At 42.5% G+C, this 18,528-nt stretch overlaps 1 protein-coding gene across 1 annotated transcript in view; it reads left to right on the plus strand.

Moving 5' to 3' along the window:
* Positions 1-17,696, plus strand: part of FRRS1L (ferric chelate reductase 1 like) — a 17,885-nt gene extending 189 nt beyond the window's left edge. The window contains exons 2-6 of the mRNA XM_006088102.3: positions 15-142; positions 7,844-7,928; positions 10,453-10,591; positions 14,048-14,294; positions 17,473-17,696. Coding sequence (XP_006088164.1) covers positions 15-142; positions 7,844-7,928; positions 10,453-10,591; positions 14,048-14,294; positions 17,473-17,645 — 772 coding nt within the window. The 3' untranslated portion in view covers positions 17,646-17,696. The remainder of the gene's footprint in view (positions 1-14; positions 143-7,843; positions 7,929-10,452; positions 10,592-14,047; positions 14,295-17,472) is intronic.
* The last annotated feature ends 832 nt before the right edge of the window (positions 17,697-18,528 follow it).

Below are 18,528 nucleotides of genomic sequence, written 5' to 3' on the forward strand. Positions count from 1 at the left end.
CTCTGCACGTGATTGGGCGGCCGGGGACCTCGAGGCCGCGTGCGGGGCGACGCGGGCGCCGACGAAGCGGTGCGGCGCCACGACTCCTCCTACGGCACCTTCGCCGGGGAGTTCTACGACCTGCGCTACCTGTCGGAGGAAGGTGAGGCTGGGAGGGTGCGGGGTGGCGGGAGGGGGACCCGGGTGGGGGACGGGACGGCGGCGGGAGCGAGGGTGGGCAGTTGGAAAGGACGCGAATGGAGGCAGCTCTAGCGCAGCCGAGGCGAGGCCGGGCAGAGAGCGCAGGGCTCAGACCCCATCCGCCTGGTGAAGGGGCCCGCAGAGCTGAGCTGTCCGCTTTACAGGTGGGGAGACTGAGGCCGGGCGAGGGAGGGTGCCCGCCGAGTCCTGCGAAGGTGCGGACAGGTGGGCTCAGCACCTGGCCTCCACCCTCTCGGTCAGGGGTCGGGAGTGTGGGGGGCGGGAGGGAGGGAGTTAGGCGGGAGGGCTGCCATCTGGCCTGGGCTGTGTGAGATTGGAGCAGCCGCGGAAAGCAGAAATCCAGACTTAAAAGAGATGCTGCCTTATTTCCTCCCCGCGAGTATTGACCTAGATTTGCAAAGGCAAGCGCCCTGACCGCTCAGTGTTGTGGTTCCCCACCCCCCCACCACCACCACCCCCGCCAGCGCTGGGTCACTGCTCCTTCCCTGCCTCCATCCCACTCCTTTTCTACCCGGCCTGTTAGGGTCCCCTGGTGTGAGCCACCATTGTGGGGGCCTGCTGGGCCTAGAGACTGGGGTTTGTCAGCCATAGACCTCCCCGTGGGGATGCTTCAGTGAGCACAAAGCCACTGATTCTGCTCAGAAGGAAGGGAAGGTGGCCTCTTTTTCCCTGCCATTTGGAAAGTAGTCATTTTCATTTTCTTCTGCTAAGAGGAATAGTAAAATAAATATATATATATATATTTAGGGTTTGAAATGTGTGTCCCAGCAACTAATATGCACTATATATATCTGTTGCTGAGGATTAGGTTTAGCTACCTACACCAAATAGAGATGAGTAGCTTAAATAAGATAGAAGTTTCTCTGTCATATACAGAAATCTGGAAGGAGGCAGTCCAGAACCGGTCATCAGAGACCCTGGGTCCTGGTGGTCTGCTTCTTCACAATTCCTAGCTTGTGACTTCATGGGCAGAAATGGCTGCATGATCTCCAGCCATTACATTCACTCTCCAGACAGTAGGAAAGAGGAAGTGGGAAGATCACTGACTATAAGGAGATTATGCCGAAGTCCCATATAACAATCCTACTTAGCCACACATTAGTCATGCGATCACTCATAGTTGCAAAGGAGGCTGGGATGTGTAGCCTTCTAGCCTGGAAGTAATAAGTCCAATTAAAAAATTGGAATTATTATATTAAGGAAGATGGAGAGAATGGATTTGGGAAAATGTATTAGTTGGGCAGAGGCTTAACTGCTGAAACAGAGTCCTCAATATACAGGGGCTTAAGTAAGATGGTTTGTCTCACATGAGTCAGGCTGGTCTGAGCTGGTGGGACAGCTCTGATCTACAAGGTCATTCATGGACTCAGGTTCCTTCCATCTGATTGCTCCATCATCTCCTAAGACTTTGTCCTCATCTGTGTGGAAGTTGAATTGCTTGCATGTCCTGTTCAAGCTTGAGGAAAGGAGAAGAAAGGAAGTTGGGGGCAAGCAGTTTCCTCTTAGGCTGGTTGTACAGATCACTACTGCTCACATTCCTTTGGTCAAGAACATAATTATATGACCTAGCTGCAAAGGAGGCTGGGAAATGTAGTCTTCTAGCTGGGTAGCCATGTGGCTAGGGAGGAGAGAATAGGGGGAAGGGAGGCCAGGGGAGCACAACAAACAGATGCAGAATCTGTTACTCTGGAAAAGAATAAATATCCCAAAGTCCATCTGCTTCTGAAAGCATCTAACACATATTTATTCTGTTCATAGTCAGCCTATCACACTGCTGGGTAACTCAGATGTGGCACATGAAAGTTTATATTCTCATGGGGCACATGGACCTAACAAATGAAGAACAAGGTCAGATGCTCTATGTCAGTTTGTATCTACAGAGAGAATGGTTAGTTGTGCAACCCAGACGGTTTTATGAACATGGACATCAGGTGGGCTGCAGCCATGTGAAGGCTTTATAGAGTGAGCTGGGAAGTATGAAAGACTTTGGTGAGACAGAAGAGGGAGGACATTTAGGTGAGGTGACTGCACAGGGGCAGCTGGACAAGCAATGTGTATACAGATCCCCAGTTTGCTTGCCCCTCTCACCCGTTCTGCATGTGCAGCCAGAAGTTTGAATAGGGTCTTAGGACTTGAATCTTACCAAGCATCCCTCTTTATCTTGAGGTTCTTAGCCAGAATCTATATAGTATTAGAACAACAGTAGAATGTAAAACAAATTACCACGATTATGGCTAAATAGCCCATTCTGGTTGTTCTCTCAAAAAAAAAAAAAAAACAACAAAAAAAACAACAACACACACACACAAAAACTGAGCTGGGTGTTGGCTTAGGGTTAAGTCCCAAGTAAAGCAAGCCTCCTGCTCTCTTCTCCCAGCTGCTGAGATCCACAGGCCAGGCCTGAGGAACAGACCCTGAGTCTTTCCACAGCCACACGGGTGATGGTAGCTGGCCTGCCCTTGGGGGCATGGCCTGTATAGGAAGGAAAAGGGGACAACACCATACTTGGTTGCTATCTTTCAGGCACGGTGACTTGTAAGACATGGCCCAGTCAATGAGCTCCTGACCACGAAGTTCAGACCACAATTTTTCCTATCTTGGGAAAGAGCTGGTGAGGCAGTAGAGAAAAGAGCAGGGCCTGGAAGGGCAGAGTTCCCTTCATCTGCTTATATTCTTCCTACATCGACTGCATATTGTATGCAGCTACATAATTCATCACCCTACACATAAACATTTGGGATGCAAATGTTACCTCCATGCTTTTCCCCTTTGAGATGCATAGACAGTTACTGTCTGAGAATAAAAAGACCACACACACACACACACACACACACACACACTTTTTCATTTATAGTATCTCTTCATTTGTTCTTTGGTTTGAACAAATATAGTATCACCTTGCTCGGTGAAAAAGAAAAAGGAAAAACACTGTATATATACTTTTTATGGGCAGGAGATAGCTTATGATCTCTGAATCTTTTACTGATAGAAAAATAAAACAAAGCACAAAAAAAGGTAAGTAATTTATAAAAATAATCTATATCTTTAAAGATAATCTATATCTAATTTATCTTTGTATCCACCATGAATCTTCTAGCCCAATAATAACACTAATTGGAGCTAATTGTTAGTAAGTGCTTCCTACTGTGCCAGGCACTGTTTTAAGTACCTTTTACTTATTAACTTTAATCTTTACAGCAATACTCTGACTTAGATACTACAGTTTTCTCCACTTTAGAGTGAAGAAAACTGACGCACAGAAAATTTAGATCTCTTAGCTAAAGTCACACAGCCAGGAAGCAGCAGAGAGCTGTACGGGATTGTTGACTGACTTTATGGAAAAGGTGTGCAAGCTGTCTGGCCTGCCTGGAACGGAGGGTCCCTCTTGACGTGCTAGGAAGTGCAGAGGGACAGGCGGGATGGGGTACTTTTAGGAGTGGACTGGAGAAGAGGGGCTTGGCATTGGTAGGGCGGCAGTGGAGAACCGCAGGTTGCTGAGTGGAGGAGTGCCTTGGCGAACGCTTTGCTAAACAGGCTCCGTGTGTGTGTGTGTGTGTGTGTGTGTGTGTGTGTGTGTGTGTGTGTGGAGCTTTCCATTTTCCGAAGTCCCAGGACAGCTTTCCTTCATGATGTGACTCTGCTGAGCGGAAAAACGACTCCAGAAAGAGACAGGTGCTGATGCAGTGGCTCTCAGAGATTTGAACAGATAATTTCTGGTTAAAATATCAAGGGCTCAAGGACTAAATTAATACCTGAGAGCTGTGATCCAAGCAGTTCATTAGAGGCGATAAATAGCAAACCAGAAGCCATTAACCACTCAGTGGAGGATGGCAAAACAGGCTCAAGGGATTACAGGAAAGGGATAGATGGTATCTGTGAATAAGACAGGGATGGAAACCACAAAACCATATTGAGAACCTGAAAAAAAAAAATCAACCACGAAAATAAGTACCTCTTGTATTACAGGAATATCTGAAGGGAGAAAAAGTGGCTTAATTGTTCTCCACAACAGAGTAGTTATTGGAAGGTTTTACAGGGCACATGTGAGAAGGAAAGGGGGGAGGTGCCCTAAACCAGTATTATTTGGTCTCAATCCAAGTTTTTATTTTAGTGAAAAAGAAAACAAATAGCACTAAGCCCAGCCAGTGGGCTAAGTGGTTGAGCATTGACCCATGAACCAAGAGGGGGTTCGATTCCCAGTCAGGGCACATGCTTGGCTTTCGGATTTGATCCCCAGTCGGAGGAGGAGGGGCATGCAGGAGGCAGCCAATTGATGATGTTTCTCATCTATGTTTCTATGTCTCTATCCTTCTCCCTTCCCCTCTCTCCAAAAATCAGTAAAAACATAAAAAAAAACAACTACCAAAATGGAGGGAAAGGAACAAGCAAAAACAAACAAACAAACCCCCAAACCAGTAGTGAAAAATGGGGGATGGACAATGTAAGGGGAGAAGGAAGAGTTGGCCGTGTCTGGGGGTTCTAACCCATGTATCTCAAGACCAAGGCAGACAAGTAAGTGTAGGAAAGAAAGAATGGTGGGGACCGGGGGGTGGGGGGAGCCAATAAAGGTCTTTAAACAGTATTGTGACAAGATCAGTTTCCCATTTTAGAAAGATGGCAGGTGGTGGGAGAAGTGGGAGGGAGGTGGGGGGATCGGACAGGCGATGGTACAGCATGAAAGGGCAGGCTCAGGTTTCTAGGGTGGGGATAGAAGAATGGTGGGTGAGTATATATAGCAGGTGGAGAAACCCAGGACTACGGTTTCAGGGTTGGAAGACTGGTGGGTGGTGGCATTCTTCACGGAGGTAGGAAACGTAGGAGGAAGAGCATTTGGGAGGTGGGGGAGCTCAGTTTTGGGCTATGGAATCGATGTGCTTGTGGAATATCCAGGTAGAAATGTCTGACGGTGGGGCAAAGGTGTAACAGCCACCCAAACGAGAAGGGTTCTTTAGACCGGCAGGCAACTTCATAGACTGTAACGGAATTTATTATAGGGCAATTTCCTTCCGGGAAGATTGAGCCACAGGGGACAGACGGCCCAGAACTTAGCACTAATTATTCTCTGCTACCGGACACCTGTTGCAGTACTTTTTGCAATAGTATAACTCAGGGACTAATGATTGACGAGACAAAGGGATGAAGAATGCAATAGCTCCCAGGGTCGTACCTCCTGGTGGTCTTGTGGTAGATGATTGCTTATAATCAATACTATTTCCAGTTGGCTATTTATCTCTGTTGTCATGCCATTCCAATTGTTACTAATAAAAATATTTATGGCTGCATTTTATGGAACACAGATAATCATCAACTAGAAGGCTTCGATATGCTTGCTAAGGACAGGGAGGTTTGTCAAAAGTCACAGCATAAAACTTAAAAATGAAATGAAATCCAGAACACACAAGGTACATACCCTTGACCAGAATCGAACCCAGAACCCTTCAGTCTGCAGGCCGATGCTCAACCACTGAGCCAAACCGGCTAGGGCTGGAACCTGAACTTTAGATCCAGGTTCTGCTGTAGGCACTTTTGGTAATGATCTTACCGGTTAGTCATGCTCGAGTTTTAGGATAATGGTCTTGGGAACATAAAAGACTTTTTGCAACCTAGCAGGATCTTAGATACTGGCACATAGTCCCAACTTATTTTATGCCAAATAGATAATTTAATTCCAGCAAAATTTGTAATGTTGTAAAATGTGCTTATATTCTGATGCCAACCCCAATGAGTACACTGAAGTTTACTTCTGGTATTAATGACCCAGAGTTATCACAAGTTAAAGGGGTGGCCCACAAAAAGACTGTCCTCAATTCAGACCAACTGGCTACCAATTCGGGGGCACCCACTAGAATGTCTCATAAAACTCAGGAAAGCACTGTACCTACAAATAGTATCGTTTTGTTATAAAGGAAACAACTCAGGAACAGCCTGTGTAGGCACATGTAGGGCGAGTCCAGGAGGCTCCCGAACGCAGTTTCCGAGCCTTCCTCGTGGAATCAGGGCCTGTCACCCTCCTGGGACAGCACCGTAGTGAGAAATAGAAGGAAGAACATTCAATGAAAAGGCTCAGCATAGTTTGTAGCATTCAGCAGTTCAATATAAAGAGAAAAACAAAAATCTCATCTAAGGCAGGCCTTGCCAAGGTATTAGGGGTGAGTTAATTAAATGTTTGACCAAATAGAGCAGGCTAATTTTTTAAGTTTTGTATGGCCCGCAAATGATGTTATAAATATCCAAACGGCCCTTGGCAGAAAAAAGGTTCCCCACCCCTGTCTAAAATGCACAACTGTGTGCCAGGAAAATGCAGTCCAGTGGCTTTTTTTTTCCTTAAAGGATAATAAATAGAACAAAATAAACAGAATCTCACTTAAAAAATTACAAATAAAAAAGAAACAACATCAAAATAATGAGAAAAGAAAAACTAATAAACAGTAATTTTTTAAAATGTGTATTTATTTTCCTAATGTGATAGGATGATTTTATTTATTCATTTGTCAATCATTTATTCAGTGGCCAGTGCTAGGCATGATGCTGGGCAGAGAATACAAGATGAATCACACTTGGTTCCTTCATACACCAAGGAAACAGTCTAGGACAGTGGTCGGCAAACTCATTAGTCAACAGAGCCAAATATCAACAGTACAACAATTGAAATTTCTTTTGAGAGCCACATTTTTTAAACTTAAACTATATAGGTAGGTACATTGTTATTGACTTAATTAGGGTACTCCTAAGGCTTAGGAAGAGCCACACTCAAGGGGCCAAAGAGCCGCATGTGGCTCTCGAGCTGCAGTTTGCCGACCACGGGTCTAGGAGAAAATTATTTTTGTTACAAACTGGAAGCATGATGCAGGCTTGCCCTTCAATGTACGGTTTAATGCATTATGATGCCAAGTAATGTTACAAGAAAAATACACAGCTGTTAGAAATGATGTGTGTAAAGAATTTAGTGAGATACGAAAATGTTGTATGCAGCTTAATGAAAAATGGAAGTTTACAGTGATGGAAAAATTCTATTATCACATATATAAATGGAAAACCTCTAGTACTGAATATATAAGTGGGTCATTGTTAATTTTTTAAGTATGTTTTCATTGATTTTAGAGAGAGGGAAAGGGAGAGGGAGAGACAGAATCATCGATGTGAGAGAGAAACATCAGTGGGTTGCCACACCCTGACTAGAGATCAAACCTGCAACCTGGGCACGTGCCCTGACCAGAAATCAAACCGGTGACCTTTAGGTGCACAGGATAATGCCCAACCAACTGAGCCACACCGGCCAGGGCTATTTTTTTTCCCTCTTAGAGCATGTCTAATTAAAACTGTGGTTTTTAAGCTCCCAGGTCACAATGGTGAGCCAGTGTTCATATGAAATTATGCCCCCTCTCAGGGCCTCAGTTTCCTTGCCTGTAAAATGAGGGAAAAGTCACTTATTCTCAGCTAACATGTAAGGCTCAGTTCAAAGATGTGTACCCTGCATTCTCCCCTCATGAAGAGGGTTATTAGGCTTACCCAGGGCCCTTTTCTGAGGCCTTATATCTATAGCTGGATGGGTGTGATAGAAAATAGTGAATGTACTTTTTTTAATTCTCATTGAAAAAGTTGTTACTGGACTTTCTAACCATTATTTATTCTCACTGTCCAGGTTACCCTTTCCCTACTGCTCCTCCTGTGGATCCATTTGCCAAAATCAAAGTGGATGACTGTGGTAAAACTAAGGGATGCTTTAGGTTGGTAGACCTGTGCATTGGATAACTCTAAGACTGAGACGTCGCTTTACTTCTCAGGATAGAATTGAAATTGCATGCAGTCCATTCTAACCAGGGGCCTATACCCCTTCAGACCTTCGGCAGGGATATGGCCTCTCTGATGGCCACCCCAGTTTTCAGTCTTCAAGGCCTGGGACACTGGAACATTCTTCATTTTGACTGTGCTGCCATTGGCACCAGTGTCTGTTCCTAACCAATTGGCTGTCTGAAGAAGAATCTGAAGAAGAATCACGTGACACAGAATATGTCCACATTTATTAGGGGGGGGCATGGCCAGGACAGACAATGATAAACATGTCTGATACCCAATTCCTTTTCAAATAAATAGTCATGGTGTATTGATATCTGTATGATACCAACTAGTCATTAAGCACTTGTTGTCTCGTGTGTTGAGGCCTTCCATGATTATTAATAGTATCCTATCATGACATGATGGGCTAGAGCTAGAAAACAGTAGTACAGACAGTGGGCCTCCCACAAAGATAGCTCTGTTTTGTTGGAAAACTTCCTTTGAATTTTTTATTTTCTGAAACAAATTGTCCTTAAGTAAAGATTTGTTTGATCACTGTTCTAAAGTTCTGATTTATATTTTTTGGTCCATTGCTCAAGATCTATGGGCGAGTGGGGGAGGGGGGGAATGAGACTGAATTATAGGGGTTTTGAGCTTTTCTTTGGATTACCAGAACATTCTAAGGAATAAAAATAATCCAATAATACTAATATTAAGGAAAATGGCCTTTAATGTATAATTCTGGTGACGAAGGGATATTTTTGAGAAGTGAAGGAATTTTAGTACCCTGCTGGCTTCAGGGTGACCTCCTTTCGGGCCCATTCACTCCTCCGTTAGCTGTCCTTAACCTTTTCCACCCAAGTTCCTTGCTGTCTGGAGCTTATATCTCACCCTGGCTGCTCAGAGTCCCTGCTGAGTCCTTGCCTCCCTCCTCCGTCAGCACTTAGTAGGTTTGTGTCTTGTTCCTCCAGGTACCTTCCACCTGAATTTAGATGGTCACACCCATTGCTACAACTCTCTGTCATCCTAAAAAGAATGTTCCTCAAACTAGGGCTTGTCAGTTCTGAAAGGACCCACAAGTCCTCTATAAGAAAATTTAAATTTCTGTTTTCAAAAAAGAAACAGACCATATACACAAAGAACAGACGTATGGCTGCCAGATGGGAAGGGAGTGGGTGAAAAGGTGAAGGGATTAAGGAGTACAAATTGGCAGTTACCAAATAGTCACAAGGATGTAAAGTGCAGCATAGGAAGTACAGTCAGTAATATTGTAATGACTGTAAGGTGCAGGCAGGTACTAGATTTGTCAGGGACATCACTTTGGAAGTTACATAACTAACCCTATTCTGTACACGGAAAACTAATATAATATCGAGTATCAATTGTAATTGAAAAAATTAATTTTTTAAAAACACTGCTCAGGTAAATTAAAAATAAATAAGTAAAATACATTTGTGTCTTTATGTCAATGGTGCTTCTTTAAAAGATCAATGTATGCATAATCTGATCTGTGGAGAAACACCTTATTCTGCTGTATGCTTTCATGTCTGAATTTGTAATTGTATGAGAACCTATACAGCAAAGGCAAATTTTATAAATAGGCGATGCATCCATGCTCAGTGAATACCAGATGAGGTGTTCGGTGGGTGCATTGTACATGCCAGGGTTTTGCGGCAATTCAGATAAAAGTGGGAGAGAGTGAGTCATGATTAATAGAACGTGCTCAGTTAAAAGACGCTGCACAGTACAGTCAGACACACCATATGTATGTGAGCAGAGTTTCACTTTAAGAGAAACCGCATCATCCATCACATGAACGCTGTCAGTTTAAATGTTCCTGGTTCTGTAGTTTATATATTTATATTTCATTTGCAACTTGGTGTTCATTTAATTGCAAAATTAAAGTAGAAAGAATTGGTACACAGTTAATTAACAAAAATAATTTAAATTATTAACTCGGAGAATTTTCTCATTTAAAAGGGATTCAGAAATAATTCAGTAATAACTAATATTTGAGAGATACTACTATAGTGTAGAGAACACTGGCTGGGAGTTTGGAGGCGCAGGTTCAAGTCCTGTTGCAGCTACTGACTCACTATGCAACCTTCCCATCTCTGGGCCCCTTTAATATGCAGATCAAGTGAAGCAGGTCATCTATGAGGTCCCTCCCAACTGAGTGGAACTGTTTTTTGAAGCAAAGATCTAATTTATTCAGTAATGTTGCTTAGCATCCTGCCTGATCCATCGATGTCCTCTTAATGTATTTTAAATAAGAATATGAAGGAGTCATGTCTTTTTTATTAAATTTATTGGGGGTAACACTAATTAATAGCATTACATAAGTTTCAGGTGTGCATTTTATAATTACCATCATATTCCAGTGTGTGCTCACCACTCAGAGTCTAACCTCTTTCCATCACCATATATTTGACCCCCGTTACCCTCTTGAGTAATGTCTGTTTTGATGTCTCATAGATACGGGAAACCAGGCTGCAATGCAGAGACCTGTGACTACTTCCTTAGCTACCGGATAATAGGGGCCGATGTGGAATTTGAGCTGAGTGCGGACACAGATGGCTGGGTAGCAGTTGGATTCTCTTCAGACAGGAAAATGGTGAGACACATCATGACAGAAGCTTATTTTTCTCTTTAGTTTGCTGTGTGACTTTAGAGTTTAGAGAATGGGCATGGTTAAGCTACCATTGCCACTTTTAAATGCAAGAAGCTAATTTCTGGCATTTGGTTGTCTTTTGCAAAGCATCACAAAGCAAAGAAACGCATCAAAGCAGTATAATGAGTATATTAGTGTGGCTCTCTGGTTCCAAGTTAAAATAAATTCAAGCTAGCTTAAACAACGAAGGAAGGGTTGGTTTTGAGAACACAAGATGTTTCATATCTGTTTATCAGCTATTTCCACAGACATCCTGCAGGGGAAGCCTCCAAAGCTACATGGTTTTTAATAGTAAGCATTTATTTGTTGCTCATGTGTGTGCATTGGCTGGGGCTCAGCTGGGCTTGGCTCCTGTCCATGTGTTGGATTTAGGTTGTTTTTTTTCCTAATCATTCTGCAACCAGCAACTACCAAGGCATGTTATTTTTGTGGCAGAGACAGGAGTGCAAGGGCAATCCAAACTTATTTCAACCTCTGCTCGTGTTACAGCTGCTAACACTCCATTGCCCAAAGCAGGTCACACAGCCAAACCCGAAGGAAGGGGCCGGGATATACACTCCCTCTACCAAGAGGCCCTGCAAAGGTCTGGGCGTATAACGACAGGGGGCTGAAGAATTGGGTCTGACAATTCAGTCTTCCACAGTTCTCCTGGGCGAGAACACATCTGGACCTCAGGAAGGACTGTGACCAGGCACAGGCAGGGCACCAGCAACCCAGGCCTTTGCTCCTCTCTATGCCTCTGCTGCCATCTTCCCTCCTTTCTCTGTAGCCCCATCATTTGCCACTTCACTGTGCCAGGACTTTCTTAGGCCTCTGTACCCTGGCGCATGCACTTCTCTTTCCCTGGCCTGTTTGAGATCCAGGCAGTGAGAGGAGGGCAGCTCAGACCAGGGTTACAGCAGGGGTGGTGGTGAGAGGTGCTCAGATTCTGGATACGTTTTGGAGGTCAGATAGGCTTCGCTAATGGATTAGACGTGGGATGTAGATGGGTGGTAGGAGGAAACGGAGAGGACGGTCTAGGCGGTCAGAGCTCCCGGGGCTTTTTGGTCTTGGAGAGGTCACCAGGAGAGGTGACCTCAATTCCCAGTCCAGGCAGTAAGACAACAGCGGGTCCCACTGGTAAGATTGTGCAAATATGAATCTACATCACTTATCACCTACTGGGGTGTCAATAGGTGAAACAGCAGTTGTGTGCCATACCGAGGGGCTGGCTCGGGTTGCAGCTGATTATTTCCTGTCCTGGGCTGCGTTTGCAGGCATGGTGCAGCTGTTAAGATGATGGGGCTCGGAGCTGGGAGGTTGAGTGAGGAGCATTCACATTTTATGTTTGACATTTTGCTCCCGGGTTCGATTCTGGTCAAGGGCATGTACATTACCAATTTCTCTTTTCTTCTATTATTTCAATAAGAAGCACAAGTTAATTTTTTTTTCAAACCCTGATACACAGGAAAAGCAAAATGGAACCCCTTTTAATAGCCTTTAACTTATTTTGAAATGGTGCATTATTTTTATTAGACTTTATTATTTTGTAATCTTCACCCAACTGAAGATCTTTTTCTCACTTTTATCCTCACCTGAGGATATGTTTATTGATGAGAGAGAGAGAGAGAGAGAGAGAGAGAGAGAGAAACATTGATGTGAGAGAGAAATATCAATCGGTCGCCTCCTGTACACTCCCTGAGTAGGGATTGAACACGTACCCTGGGTATGTGCTCTGACCAGGAATCAGACCTGCAACCTTTATGGTGTACAGGACAGGGCTCCAACCAAATAAGCCATTGGCCAGGGTTAGGGTTTATTTTTACAGCAGTTTTAGATTCACAGTAAAATTGAATAGCGGGTACAGAAAATTTTCATTGACATGCGCAGCCTCACCCATTATCAACATCCTGCACAAAGTAGAATATTTGTTAGAATTGATGAACACCTTAACATTTTTTTACTTATTTTGAAAAAATTTTAAACCTACAGACAAGCTGCAAGGATAGTACAATAGAAGAATCACCAATTGATAACTTTTTTATTGTGGTAAAATGTACATTACACAAAATCTACCATTTTAACCATTTTAAAGTATACAATTCAGTGGCATTAGTTATATTCACAGGGTGCAATCATTGCCACTGTCTAGTTCCAGAACTTCTTTACAAATGATAACAGTTGCCACACATGCTTTATCTCTCTACTGCTTCTACTGCTACTACTATTATTGTTACTATTCTCTGGAAACTTTGGAGATTAAATCCATTTACTTATTAAATTCAGGAAGTTTAACATTGATCTGATGGTATTATCCAATATACGGTCCATTTTCAAATGCTGCCAGTTGTCCCAATAATGTTCTTTATGGAAATTTTTATTTTATGACCCAGGATTCTGTCCAGGAACACCACACCATTGGTTGTCATGTATATTTCATCTTCTTTAATATTAAATATTTCCTTAGCCTTTTAAAAAAAATTTGGTCTTTTATGACTTTTTTTATGATTATAGGCCAATTTTTTCTTTTTAGAATGACCCTCAATTTGAATTTGTCTGATTGTATTTTTAAGATTAAATCCATTTACTTATTAAATTCAGGAAGTTTAACATTGATCTGATGGTATTATCCAATGTACGGTCCATTTTCAAATGCTGCCAGTTGTCCCAATAATGTTCTTTATGGAAATTTTTATTTTATGACCCAGGATTCTGTCCAGGAACACCACACCATTGGTTGTCATGTATATTTCATCTTCTTTAATATTAAATATTTCCTTAGCCTTTTAAAAAAAATTTGGTCTTTTATGACTTTTTTTATGATTATAGGCCAATTTTTTCTTTTTAGAATGACCCTCAATTTGAATTTGTCTGATTGTATTTTTAATGATTAGTTTCTGTGTTTTTGGCAAGAATACTGTATACCTGGTGACATATTCCTTTCTCAATTCATATCAGGAGGCATTTGATGTCAGCCATTGTGATGTTAACTTTGGTCAGTTAAGTGAAAGCTTTTTAATGGCATTTAAAATAATTTTGGGGGTGGGATTTCAAATGACAGAGGTAATGGAATATCCATTTCTCAGTGAAATTTCTGTATTATTTTTTGTTAATCCTCATCCGAGGACATTTTTCCATTGATTTTTAGAGAATGGAAGGGAGCGGGAGAGACAGAGAGAGAGAAACGTCAATGTGAGAGAGACACATCCATTGGTTGCCTTCCACAAGAGCCCTGACCAGGGCTGGGGATCAAGCCTGCAACTGAGATACGTCCCCTTGACCAGATTCGAACCCAGGACCTTTCAGTCCACAGGCCAACGCTCTATCCACTGAGCCAAACAGCTGGGGCTGAAATTTTTTTTTTTTTAGTAGAGAAATTTGCAAAAGGCTGACTTTTTTCTTCATTATTTTCCATGTCAGGGTGGTGACGATGTCATGGCCTGCGTCCATGATGACAATGGCAGGGTCCGCATACAGCACTTCTACAACGTAGGCCAGTGGGCAAAGGAGATCCAGAGGAATCCTGCCAGAGATGAAGAAGGAGTGTATGAGAACAATCGAGTCACCTGCAGATTTAAACGCCCTGTGAATGTTCCCAGAGATGAAACGATTGTCGACCTGCATTTGAGTTGGTATTATCTGTTTGCTTGGGGCCCAGCCATTCAGGGTAAGCTTGCATTTTGGCATCTGGATTAAACATTAGACACCGCTGTCCTGGTGTTCGTTATTTATTGGGCAAGAGAGTGATAAGCACTTGGGATAATATTGTAAAAAAGGAGATATGATCCTGCCTTCAGGTCATAATGGATTTATCATTCACACGGACATGCAAATGGGTAAGGTATACACATGCGTAGCTTGAATAATACAAGATAACATATGATGAGTTAAGTGCTGAATGAAACAGATCACCTGACTACTATTTGTGGGGTGTGGCTGTGTTTAATTCTCACCTGCTCCCATTTATTCCTCACCACATCCTTGAGAAGTAAAGGCATTATATTCGGATTCTCTAGAGACTAAGAAACTTGCTCAGGGCACTACCACTAACTAATGGAAAACTAATATTCAATCCTAGGTCTGCCTGGCTCCAAAGTCAGTGATAACTCTTAGCCCTTATGCTCTAAATACAAACAAACACTGAGCAGGAAAGGGTTTCTGCAGACTTCGCTAGAGATTGACAGGCATTTCAGTGTGCTCACTTTATCCTGATGGTCATAAATCCACCAAATGGTCACAGATCCACCAAATTATCCTATAATTTAGCCCATTACTCCTCACATTTTAACTTGCGTAGACATCACCTGCCTTTATCGTTAAAATGCAATTCAGTGGCCTGGGATTCTGCATTTCTAACAAGCTCCTCATGGATTTGGTCCATTGCTGACCTTCCTTTGGGGGACGAGGCTCTTCCAGCATCTCCCCAACAAAGACCCGAGGATGTCATGAGACCTTTTAGCAGCTCTAAAACCAAGTCACGCTGTGTCTTCAGCATTTCCCGGCTGATCAGCCTAATGGGCTGAGAAGCCTGGGCGCGACTTGTCTGCAGTGTTTGTGTGAGAACTCTTCTGGCTCCTGGGAGTTGGGTCTTCCTTAACTGTGTGCCTATCAACTCTATATTGCCCAGTCTGATCTGCCTCCCCCTGTCCCCCTTCAAATTGTTTCCATTGATTGGTCTGGAGCGTTCATAAATTTGTTTTTCTGTTTCTAATTGAAAAAACATTGGGATGCCTTCAGATAGATTTTGGGACAATTCTCCCATTTGCGTATGTCCAGATTACCAACAGTGGATCTGCAATTATGTCTCCAATACTTTCAGTAACCTGGGAAATTACTGATATCTTAGCCTGGAGAAAGGAACTCATTTCAAATGATGGCATTTGGCGTCTAAAACGTTGGGTTTGTGCATTGGTTTTGCCCCTTGGTGGCTGTATCTAGCCTTTATCTAAATTCTGAACTCCAATTTCTTTATATCTAAAATGGGGATAATAATAATTTCGACTTTATAGAATTATTGTAAGGATTAGATGAAAACAACTGGAAATCTTCTCACACATTTGGCATAACAGCCAGCATGGCAGGCCTTCCTGCCTTGCCTGGTAAGATCACTCAGGACTTCTGTTCTTCTCACTGTCTCCAAACAAAACAGGCCCATTCCTACCCCACAGCCAGGCATGTGCTTTTCCTGTCTCTTGAAGGCCCTCTTAACACTTCTCTATCTTTTTTAAAAAAATTTTAATTTATTGATTTCAGAGAGGAAGAGAGAGGGAGAGACAGATAGAAACATCAATGATGAGAGAGAATCATTTATCAGTTGTCTCCTGCACACCCTCTACCAGGGATCGAGCCAGCAACCTGGGCATGTGCCCTTGGCCGGAATCGAACCTGGGATCCTTTAGTCCGCAGGCCGACGCTCTATCCACTGAGCCAAACCAGCTAGGGCCTAACACCTTTCTATTGATGAAAACTTTTCATGCTCTAAGGTCTCTCAGTGGTGATAAACTCTGAACTAAGGTTTGAAGAGGGGCATGGGTTAGAGTTCTCTAAGGAAGGCATGAGCTAGAACTGCTTGGTTAAGCCTAGGAGTCTGCAGGGGACCCCCAAGTGACGTCAGGTAGGGGAGGTGAAGGATCTGCTGAGAAAAATCTTGTGCCAACCTGAGGAGTTTGATTTGTGCTAACAGGAGCCAGCATGGACACTGGAGCAGGGACGTGACATGTCAAGTTCAGTGCAGCTTCCCTGGCAGATAGGACCTTTAAGACACTCACTCTGAGCCCTGTTTCCAAGGAGACCTTTGCTCTGAACTCATCTGCCTTCGTCTCCCTAACCCAGGTTTCATAGGGATTATCCATAGGGTTTACATGCACATGGATTTCATATGGGTTAGGAGGTCAGGCACTTCTAATCAGCTTATGAAGTAGCCTTTAACACAGCCTTTTCCTCTTTCCACTTCTAACCAGGTCAAAAACAAGCTTTCTGTTCAAATATTTGTTTGGGCCCTGACCAGTGTTGTTCTATGGTTAGAGTGCTGGCCTACTCACCAAAGGGTCGTGGGTTTGATTTCCAGTCAAGGGCATGCACCTGGGTTGCAGGTTCAATTCCCCGGCCCCAGTCAGAGCACATGTAGGAGGCAGCCAAATGATGTCTTTCTCACATTGATGTTTTTCTCTCTCTCTCTCTCTCTCTCTCTCTCTCTCTCTCTCTCTCTCTCTCCCTCTCTCTCTCTCTTTCCCCCTTCCTAAAAGTATCCTCAAATGAGGATTAACAAAAAACATTTATTTGGCATTTTAATCCTCCTATGTCCTGTACCATTCCATCCAAGTTGGGCAAGCTACCACTTTATGTCCCACAGACAAAGTGAGAGAGGCTTCCGTCTGTAAGGGAGTCCAGTGTATTCAGGGGTTGTAAATAATTCATATACAAAATACATATTTGAGGAAAACAATTAGTAGCTCTTGCTCTTTGAAAGCATAGTATGGTTTTCCATTTGGTATTAATAAGATAAAACTCATTAGAGACCTTAAAAGTAAGCATTCATACAATACTAAGTAGCAGACTTAAAACTGGGGTGCTGTGGAGAGACCCATAGCATTATTCTGGTAGTGGGTGTGCAGATTCACGAGAACTTGTCTTTTTGGATAAATTTAACTAATTTCTGTGTTCTTCATTATATGTACAATTGTAGGGAATGCTGAGCGTTCTGATACCTGATTCCAGATCTTTATAATCACTGCTTATGTATTCAACACAAAAGATTTTTGTTTTGTTTTTCTGTTGTTAGAATATATCAATTTAAATATGTGCTTTTCTTTAATTGCCCCTTCCTTTTCATTTCTGTTTTAAAGGCTCTATCACCCGACACGATATAGACTCACCACCTACTTCTGAGCGTGTTGTCAGTATTTACAAGTATGAAGACATTTTTATGCCATCAGCTGCCTACCAGACCTTCTCCTCTCCATTTTGTTTGCTTCTCATTGTTGCCCTGACTTTCTACTTATTGATGGGAACCCCTTAATCGCAGCTGCAAAGCCAACACATTCAATGGATTAGAAAGTCTTCAGTATATATATATTTTTAAAGAATATGTAGTATAATTTTAGCTTCTATTATTTTAAAAAAAAGACTCATGCTTTCAGCTTTTTGGAAGAAAAAGCAAACTTCTTTTCTAATCAAAGAGGATTGTTTAATAATGACCCCATACTTTTGGAAAATACTTAAAACTTTTCTAAGTTTTCATATTTGAGCTTCACAATATCTCTGAGTTGGTTTGATGAATATTATTATTGCCTTCTTACTGAATGGGGTTTGAGACCCAGAAGGCTGCCTTTTTGTGATTTGGTCAGATAACAGGTAGCAAGGTAGATAAAGAGCTAGGCATGGGATCATGTCCCTAAAGCACCTCTCCTCTTCCAGCCACAGCTCAGGAGACTTACTTGGAATATTACTAAAAAGAACTTCGCTGGATAGACATAGTTCACAGTCAGCCTTTTAGGCAGAAGAACTTTCAAATTTCCATAAAGCTTAAGTGCGTTTGGATAATTACACCGCTGATGGGAAGAATGGGGGAGATTACAATGATATGAAAATGGTTCATATTTCTTTGAAATTTCTTCTCAATTAGTGAGTAGCTATGAGAAACCATTTTTTTTATTGCTGTTGGAAAGCTTAGAAACAGAGTTGACTGATCCTGAAGATGAAAATTATGTTAATGATAGAAAATATGGGCATTGTTAGCAGTTAGAATTTGACCACTGTTTTATAAATTAAGGTACTCATCTGTGGTTACAGCCTATTCTGTTGCCAGAGTAACATACACTGAGAATGATTACCAGTAAACAGTAATATAACAGACAAATCATCTTAATAAAAATTTAAAGCATTTGGACAATAACGCAACA

The sequence above is a fragment of the Myotis lucifugus genome, unplaced genomic scaffold (assembly GCF_000147115.1).
Source record: "Myotis lucifugus unplaced genomic scaffold, Myoluc2.0 scaffold_43, whole genome shotgun sequence".
Classification (NCBI taxonomy): Eukaryota; Metazoa; Chordata; class Mammalia; order Chiroptera; family Vespertilionidae; genus Myotis; species Myotis lucifugus.